A 9,592-nucleotide genomic window follows, 5' to 3' on the forward strand; every position below is an offset into this window, starting at 1 on the left:
AAATGAGATAACATATTTACATTACTATAAAAAAATATCAAAAATTTAGTAAAAAAATATAAGATGAGTAATTTTAAAGAGGTATAGCTTGATTCTATAATTACTAATACCTTTATATTAAGTAAAAAAAACAAAATGAGTAATTTTAAAGAGGTATAGCTTGATTCTATAAATACTAATGCCTTTATATTAATTAAAAACATTCATATAGATATAACTATTATATAAAAAAAATTTTTATGTAAATATAACTTTTATATAAAATATTAGAATAAAGAATATAGTATATTTTGCACAAGAATTATAAAAACATTTATGTAAATATAACTATTATATAAAATATAAAATGAATAGAGTATATTTTGCACTGGAAATATAAATTTTTTTATGTAAATATAACTTTTATATAAAATATGAGAAAAAAATGAATATAGTTGCACTGGAATTATAAAAACATCTATGTAAATATAAGTTTTATATAAAATATTAAAATAAAATGAATATAATATATTTTGCACTGGAATTATAAAAACATTTATGTAAATATAACTATTATAAAATATTTAAATAAAATGAATATAGTATTATATTATGCACCGGACTAGAATGATATAAAAAACTATTAAATTAAATTTACATTATTAAAAAGGCGTATATAATTAGCTGTGAAAAAGATATAACTTATTTTATTAATAATTTAGTTAATCTTTTAGACGTAGATGCAAATCGCGTTATAATGTCGTCTATTTTAAATCTTTCAAAAACATCAATTTCGCTGGATATTAGAAGTAAATTTTCTAAAAAGGGGTCAGAAATTTTATTCCGCATTCTAGTTTTATTTATTTTGACTTTGCTCATCACTCTTTCGGCAGAACAAGAAGTAGTTGGTAGAGTCAATAAATATTTATATAATAAATATAAATTAGAATAAGAATTTAATTTATTTAAAAGACGATATGGTAGTATAAATGAATATTTTATCCATTTTTTTGTATTAATTATGTTATCGTTATTGATATCTTCCTCGGTTTCATCGTTTACAATACCTTTAATTATATATAATTTTAAATAAAATATCAATAAATTACTTTCATCAATATATAACCCATCATTCTTTTTTATTTTCAAAAGATCCTTGCAATAAATGATTGCTTGTGAATCCAAATATAAAGATCGAAAATCATTATATTCACGAGCAATATCTTGAGCATTTAATTGGTAAGTATGACAAATTTGAGATATTTGCCACCCTTCTATTCTATCATTGGCTATAATTCCAGCTGGTGTAAAAAGAGATATTTGAGATAAAAAATTTAAACAATCATAATTAAATCTTTCATTTAAATCATTAATGATTGTATCAAGCACAGGGAAAAATATTTCCCTTTTATATCTATAATGCTAAATAATAATTTTAAATCTTTTTTTATTCAACTTGTTTTTTTTTTGTTTAACATAATTATTGAATGCTGTTTGATCAAATTTGAATATTGATTTTATATTATGCAATTCCGTTGTAACATTATTCTTTTTCAAATAACTGTTAGATAAGGAATGCAATTTTAAAAAAATATTATCCCCATTAGCTACATTTTAAAATTATTTATAGAAATCGTAACTAATTTTAACCTCTTAGTCTTTGTAATTTATTTTTTGTGTGTTGTATTAATTTAGTTACCATAGCCAAATCATTACCAACTGCCTGCATTTCAATACAAGCCTCATGTGTGCATTTCAATATTTCTTTCAAAATAAATAGACTTAATATGAAATCTTCATCCTTAATTCTTGTTAATAATCCATCGGCAATAGAAGAGGTGCTTGGGTCATTAGAATCTTTTAATTCATTTAATGATGCTATAATATGTTCATAAACATCTAAAAAAATTTCTACAGCTTTATAAGATGATGACCAATTTCTAAAAAAAGATAAGTTACATTAAAAATATTATATTTACCTTGTTGTATTTTTTATTCTTTTAAGAGATTTTTTAGACTTTGTCATTTGATATTTAACAAACACTCCTTGACGTCTTACCCCATTCATGAAATTATATAACTCATCCAATATTCCCATTACCTTTTTCATTTCTATTTTGCATCCACAAACATGAGCAACTACTAAATTGAGCCTATGTGCATGGCACCAAATATATATGGCTTTTGGAGCCTCTTTCAATATTAAAGCCTGCATTCCTTTGTATACTCCTCTCATATTCCCTGCACCATCCATACTTTGCCCAACCATATAATCAAGAGGAAGACCAAGATCTTTGAACTTAGAAAAAACATGTTTCTTTATATTTTCCCCGGTGGTTTCTGATGTTGTAAAAACATGGATGATCCTTTCTACAGGATGTGGATGCGGATCATCTTCTATATATCTTACAAGTAAAGCAATGCATTCTTTTTTAGACACATCATATGTTCCATCTAATATGATGCTATAGGCACAATTCTCTTTAATTTTTTGAATAATACATTTTATTATTTTTATCTTAATGACTTCAATAATTTTTTTCACATGGCCATATGACAATAAATTTATATAAGGTCTTGAAATTTTATCTGATTTTTTTCTCCTCAATTTTTCGTTGTTATCAATGTATGCCCGTAAAGTTGGAACCGTTTTTGCCATTAATTTTATGAGGCACATAAAATTACCTTCATTCGAATTAGTGCCCCAAAAGGCTATGTTACATTTTATAAGGTATATAATGGCATCAATAATATTATGAACTATATTACGATTTTCCATTATTATATCAAGCCTATTTGATAGAAAATGATCTTGAATACGCTTATTTGCAAGCCAAGTCATGTTGGTGTATTCACAATCCTTATGAATAGAAGATGACTCATGTCTCTCTAAGTCACGCTTAAAATTTTTCCAATTATTTACTCCAAGTTGAGTCCAAAAAGTATTGGATTTAGGGCCACCAAACATAAGACAATAAAGACAAAAGACTTTGTCTAAAGTGGTGCTATAGGATAACCAATTTCTTGGTTTGAGGGAACCATCAATATTAACCTTTTTATAATAGGATATATTCATGCTCCTATTTAAAAGTAGAAATAATGGATGCGTAAAAATTAATAAAAATTAAATTTTTTAAAAACCTTTTGTGAGTAACAGGATATTGAAATATATTTGAACATGGCTGACATGGGCCTATGGAAATTATGAAATTAATCAAGATATTTGTCATTCTAAAGAATATGAAATGAAAAGGGTCATTAGGCTCCTTTTTTTTATATAATTGAATAATATTTGGGCCTTTAATGTTTGAAATATTTTGGCTTGCATTGGGATTGATAATTGGATGAAAAAAAGATATAATTGGGGAATTTTCAATAACTTTGTGTGTTTGCTAATTATTATTAAAGAGTGTATAGTTTTATTTAAATTAAATACCTCATCATTCAAAATCAGCAGATCACTGGAACTGGGCATTGTATGAGAAGATAATATAATTTGGGAATCTTCAGTAAAAGATTTGTGCTAATTATTAAATAAAGAATAATTAAAATTTGTTTATTCATGAAAATATCTGAATATCCTCATTTATTCCCTTCAAAATTATAAAAGAAATCTTATTTAAATTAAGTACCTCATTATTCAAAATCAGCAGATCACTGGAACTGGGCATTGTATGAGAAGATAATATAATTTGGGAATCTTCAATAAAAGATTCATGCTAATTATTAAATAAAGAGTGGTTAAAATTTGTTTACTTATGAAAATCTTAATTTTAATAAAAATTTTATTCTTAATTAAGATATAGAAAAGTGGAAAATATTTCATAATTTATTCACTTCAGAATTATCAAACAAATCTTATTTAAATTAAGTACCTCATCATTCAAAATCACCAGATCACTGGAACTGGGCATTGTATGAGATAATATAATTTGGGAATCTTCAGTAAAAGATTTGTGCTACTTATTAAATAAAGAATAATTAAAATTTGTTTATTCATGAAAATATCTGAATATCCTCATTTATTCCCTTCAAAATTATAAAAGAAATCTTATTTAAATTAAGTACCTCATTATTCAAAATCAGCAGATCACTGGAACTGGGCATTGTATGAGAAGATAATATAATTTGGGAATCTTCAATAAAAGATTCATGCTAATTATTAAATAAAGAGTGGTTAAAATTTGTTTACTTATGAAAATCTTAATTTTAATAAAAATTTTATTCTTAATTAAGATATAGAAAAGTGGAAAATATTTCATAATTTATTCACTTCAGAATTATCAAACAAATCTTATTTAAATTAAGTACCTCATCATTCAAAATCACCAGATCACTGGAACTGGGCATTGTATGAGATAATATAATTTGGGAATCTTCAGTAAAAGATTTGAGCTAATTATTAAATAAAGATTAATTAAAATTTGTTCATGAAAATATCTGAATATCCTCATTTATTCCCTTCAAAATTATAAAACAAATCTTATTTAAATTAAGTACCTCATTATTCAAAATCAGCAGATCACTGGAACTGGGCATTGTATGAGATAATATAATTTGGGAATCTTCAATAAAAGATTTGTGCTAATTATTAAATAAAGAGTAGTGAAAATTTTAGGCAAATGACTTATTTTATTCTTAATTATAATATATAAATTTTTTTTTAACAAAAGTTGAAATATTTAAATATTCTTATAATTTATTTCCTTCAAAATTGATAAAGGGCATAATAAAAATGTACCTATATATTAAAAATCTTATCTTTAATAAAAATTAAAAGTATTATGCTCAAATTATAGATGAAGAATTGGTTTCTACTAATTCACAAAATTTAAGGTTATTTTTACTTATATTTATTGTCATGAATTAAAATAATATATATAAAAAATTACTTTTTGGAAGTAAGATGTTATTGATTTTTTTTGTAACTTGGTTTCAACCCCATTTGTGATATTGAATGGAATATCTTTATTTAAGGATACCCAATTATTATCCTTTTTGATAGCTATCTTTGTAAATTTGATATCAGATAACTTGACATGAGGATGTTTATGTTTATAATGGTTATTTATTTTGTCACTTCTTATTTTAGAAGTTTTACAATTAATATAGTCACATTTGACTTTATATATTGTTTTGTTACTTGGCATCTAGAATAAAAATGAAATAAATATTTAGATAATATTTTTTTACTCACTGATGGCCATCAAGAATGATGGAGAATCATAATTTTATCCTTTATTTGACGGTGGATGGCTGAATCTTAAAATTCTCCTATCTTATGAGGTGTGATTCAGAAATTAAATTTATATTTGTTTAAATGAGGGTGTAATTTTAAAATTTTCCAGTGGTTTTACAAAATATATTAAAGAAATATATATTTAGATATTTTAATATATGTGCACAATAAATTTTTATTCATTTGTATTATATTTTTAATCTAAAAAATATATTAAAATCTTTTAAAATAAATTCTTATTCATTTGTATTTGTAATTTATAATCAAAAAAATATATTCTAGACCCTTATTGTTTTTAAATTAAAATTCATAAATATACACTCTATTAACATATTTTATAAAAATAATGAAAAATTTACTGATTCAATCATCATCATATAAAGGAAATTTATTATGCACCCATCATTGAATAAAGAAGAAAATTCTGATTACCAGTCATTCATAATGGACTATCAGCTATTAACTTATATTTTTGATAATGTTTTCTTAAAAGATTCCTATTATATTATATGTAAGCTTAATGCATGGTCACAAAAAATATAATATTTTTTGTTATTTATGCCAAAACAATCATGGATCAATATTTCCTCCATTATACACTTCACAATTGATTTCTTTATTTCTTAGTGTCCAACAATTTTTAGAAATGTATGATGCTTTGAAATCATAGTTTCTTTAAATTAACAATCCTAATAAATTTTGCAAATAATTGAAAACAGGCATATTTGTGATTTGCCCATTCATTTATCTTCAAATAAAGTCTGAGAAATGATATATTTTAATCATTGAAATTAGAGACCTTCACTGGCATTGATTTCTTCATCCAGCCTAGGTCATAAGTAAAAATAATTTTCAGGCCCAGTTCATGTTTAATGGAAATCCAAACCCAAACCACATCATAGGTTTCAAAGATTATTCCCAAGCCATATCCAAAAATTTAATTTATTGTTAACAAAAATAAACAATATTTCAGTATATGGAATCACTTTGTCAATTCATTTAATTGAAATCTTTTCTTAAATCAATAATCAAATGAGAGGAATAGATTATCTGTTCATTCTCCCAAGATTTCTATAAATATTTAGAAAAAAGGCCAAATATATTATGGAAAATTTGATGTTATATAAAATTTATCTAATAATGAAATAAAAAATTTATCAATTCTTTTAACAAATTTTTTATCACACAATGGTTTTCACCTCTCACTTATAATTTTGTATATAATTTACACTTACCTCAAAGAATCATTTATCATAAATAGAAATCAATTATGGGTCCAACCTGATTGCCTCACAAAAATGTGGTAATATTTACCCCATTGAAAATGATTATTTAAAAAATTATTAGCAAAAATAATTGCCATGGTTCAAAACCCAGATAACTTATTAAGTATACATATTAAGATTAAATAAAAATAGCTTCATTCTTTATTATATTTATTTATCTATCATCAAATTAAGGAAAATGCAATTATATGCTTAAAAAATTACCTTTTTAAAATCCAAAAATGTTTCTTTATATTGTTAATTGAGTAGGATTATCTTATCATAAAAGGGATTCTTTATTCAAAAGGTCCTTATTATAAAAAAATATATATTGATAATTTAAAATTGATACTGTGAAAATCTAAATCCCATTATGTAAATGAATTTTCTAAAAATTTAAAAAAATAAATATAGTGTATAATATTTATAAATTGACAGATATCTTTTCTTTAATTGACATTTTTCAGAAAATCAACGATAATCATATCGATTATTGGATTTAAAAATATCATAATACAAGTCAAAAATTACCCTCCAAAAATCAATACCTACCCCCCAAAAACAAATGCCTACCCCCCAAAAATCAATATCTACCCCCCAAAATTAATACCTACCCCCCAAAATGCCAATATTTTTTGGAGGCATTTGTCTCCTACCCCCCCCCGGCCATGTAGACACTGTCTACCATGATAAAATATTTTTTCTTTCCATAACGTGTATTCTCTTACATGGAATGTTCATCTCAGGCTATTTATCATCCTTGTTTCCTGCTGGTACATTAATCCACATGTTACATGTATTACAACTCTTAGCTACTTCTTCTATATCGCTCTTTTTTTTGGGCCACCAAATATACTATCGTGCTTTATTCTTCATTCTCTCTATGCCTTGATACCTGACATGTGCCGCTGCTAAAATAACCTTTCTTAATATATGTGGTATCACTAAGAGATATCCTCTCATTAAACAATTGTCTTCTATATTTAATTTTATGTTTTTAAACTCTTTATCTTCACTTTTCTATTCTATATCTCCTTTCAAACAAGCTCTAATTCTCATTAATTCTTCATCTTGCTTGGATATCTTATCGACTAGCTTAAAAGTTATACCTTTTCTCTTGTATCTACACCTTCAAAGATCTTAAAATATTAATATAATTTATCTTTCGTTAATATACTCTAAACTATTAATTATGGGCTATATATTTTTGTTTTCAATTTCTTTAGCTAAACAGTCTCGATACCCTCTCTGAATCTTATTTCAAGATCGAAATTACCAACCGATATCAACCATTTTTGCAACATAGGTAAAATCATCAATTCTTTATTTTTTTTTTTGAACAAATCTACCAACTGTTTGTGATCCGTATATAATAAAAACTTTTGACCCAATAAATACTCTCTACACTTAGTCAAAGCAAACCTGGCTAAAGCTTCCTTTTCTATTGTTGAGTAATTAATTCAGTACTATTAAAATGTCTGGACAAAAATAAAATTGGCTTCTCTACATTATCAACAATTTGTAATAAAGCTCCTCCTATACATTCATTAGATGCATCCACTGCGAATATAATATTTAATGTCTCATTAAAACAATTCAGAATCGGGTTTTCTACTACCCTCATCCTTAATATTTCAAAACTTTTATCATGTATAACTCCTCATTCAAATTTTTTATCTTTCTTCAATAACTTATACAACGGTGTGGCTATCGCTGCAAAATTCTGTATGAACGATGATGATAATTAGCAGCTCCTAAAAACGCTTGTAATCATTTCCTTATTATATGTCCTAAATACGTTATTTCATTTACTCCAAAAACATATTTTTATATTAGCTCTTAAACCATTTTCTAAAATTATGTTTAACCTTATTAATCTCGTATTATGCTCCTGTTGTTCTTTTCTACCTGATATCAAAACATCGTCTAAATAATACATGATTTCACTTAATACTTGGAATAAAGCAGCCATCGTTCTTTGAAAAATTGGGGCAGATACTTTCAGCCCATAAGGCAATCGGCAGAATGCAAACAACCATCTATGTGTTGTAATTGTTAAAATTTTACTTGTCTCATTCACCTTAATCTCTAAATAACATTAGAAAAATCTATCTTCGAAAAAAATGTCACTCCTGTTAGATTAGCCAATAATTGCTCTATTCTTGGTAAAGAATATTTCATTGTTATTATCACGGGTTTACCGATATCCTATAATCTATGCATAATCTCAAGCTTTTATCTGGTTTTCTTATGGGAACTAACGGTGTCGCCCAGATCTTCTTAAGCCACAAAATTTAGCCTAGTAGTTTATAATTTTATATCCTCTTCAACATTTTTTGGAGTACCTAATTTCTCTTTAAAAACATTCTTATAGTGATTTAAAATATTATTTATTTCATGGCAGAATACTTTCAACAATCTCCTTCGTTTCTACTTTATTCTTACTTACTGTTTGTTGATTTCGACTGGAGTTACCTCTATTAAAATTATATCTCTTTATAAATTATTATCTTCTATTTTACTTCTATTTTACTTCTATTTTACTTCTATTTTACTTCTATTTTACTTCTATATCTAATCAAAAATTCTGGTGTTCGATTTCTCAGTTTATCGAGAACTAAATCTTCTTTAACTTCTATATTAGGTAACTTAATCTTATCGATATCACTCTTTATTATTCCTCTATTTACCTTGTTAATTTCGGAGACAATTTCAAAAAAAATCCACCAATTATAGTCAGGACCTCTTGTCTTTATGTCGCACCAACCTAAAATTGGCTCAATTTTTAACTTTGTTATACATAACGTTATATTCTTATTAATTCCAGAGAATTATATCATATAATAACCGAAAACTTTAACTATGCTACCATCTTATTGTCTGACTCTTATATTTTTTTTACAACGAATTCTTTTTATGGACAAAATTTATTAAAATCTTTTACACTCATAAGTCTAATTTTAGCTCCTGTATCTATTAAAAAACACATTTCTGCTTTTTCTATTTTTATTTTAATTCTCGGGAATTTCTTTTTCTATTTTCTAATTCAACCTTTCGCACATCTTCGCAACTCAAATTATTTGTCCTATATATTTCTAAATTCAGATTT

General features: G+C 25.1%; 1 protein-coding gene across 5 annotated transcripts; it reads right to left on the bottom strand.

Annotated features, from left to right (window-relative positions):
- Nucleotides 1–6,953, bottom strand: LOC135931420 (zinc finger MYM-type protein 1-like). Of its 5 annotated transcripts, none has more exons than XM_065468532.1 (16): nt 6,836–6,953; nt 6,709–6,793; nt 5,173–5,257; nt 4,872–5,129; nt 4,480–4,563; nt 4,291–4,374; nt 4,048–4,134; nt 3,855–3,938; nt 3,612–3,698; nt 3,416–3,502; nt 3,121–3,371; nt 1,959–3,059; nt 1,630–1,919; nt 1,436–1,586; nt 1,089–1,393; nt 1–1,046 (listed from the first exon to the last, which is right to left on the bottom strand). In XM_065468532.1, the coding sequence occupies exons 4-16, from the start codon at nt 5,127–5,129 to the stop codon at nt 682–684; spliced, it is 3,234 nt and encodes a 1,077-aa protein (XP_065324604.1). In that variant the 5' UTR covers nt 5,173–5,257; nt 6,709–6,793; nt 6,836–6,953; the 3' UTR covers nt 1–681. The 5 variants fall into 5 exon arrangements, with proteins under 5 accessions (XP_065324604.1, XP_065324596.1, XP_065324586.1 ...); XM_065468524.1 differs by having other exon boundaries at nt 5,173–6,289; XM_065468514.1 differs by having other exon boundaries at nt 5,177–6,662.
- Nucleotides 6,954–9,592: the final 2,639 nt, after the last annotated feature.

The sequence above is a fragment of the Gordionus sp. m RMFG-2023 genome, chromosome 1 (assembly GCF_954871325.1).
Source record: "Gordionus sp. m RMFG-2023 chromosome 1, tfGorSpeb1-WG-v2, whole genome shotgun sequence".
Taxonomy (NCBI): Eukaryota; Metazoa; Nematomorpha; class Gordioida; order Chordodea; family Parachordodidae; genus Gordionus; species Gordionus sp. m RMFG-2023.

Excerpts from the sequence above, each read along its gene's own strand:
- LOC135931420 (XM_065468542.1), bottom strand. The coding sequence starts at position 5,129 with ATGCCAAGTAACAAAACAATATATAAAGTCAAATGTGACTATATTAAT. Across the intron at positions 3,503-3,611 it reads TGCTGATTTTGAATAATGAG|CACAAATCTTTTACTGAAGA; the intron begins GTACTTAATTTA and ends TTTAATAATTAG. Across the intron at positions 1,394-1,435 it reads GTTAAACAAAAAAAAAACAA|ATATAAAAGGGAAATATTTT; the intron begins GTTGAATAAAAA and ends TTAGCATTATAG.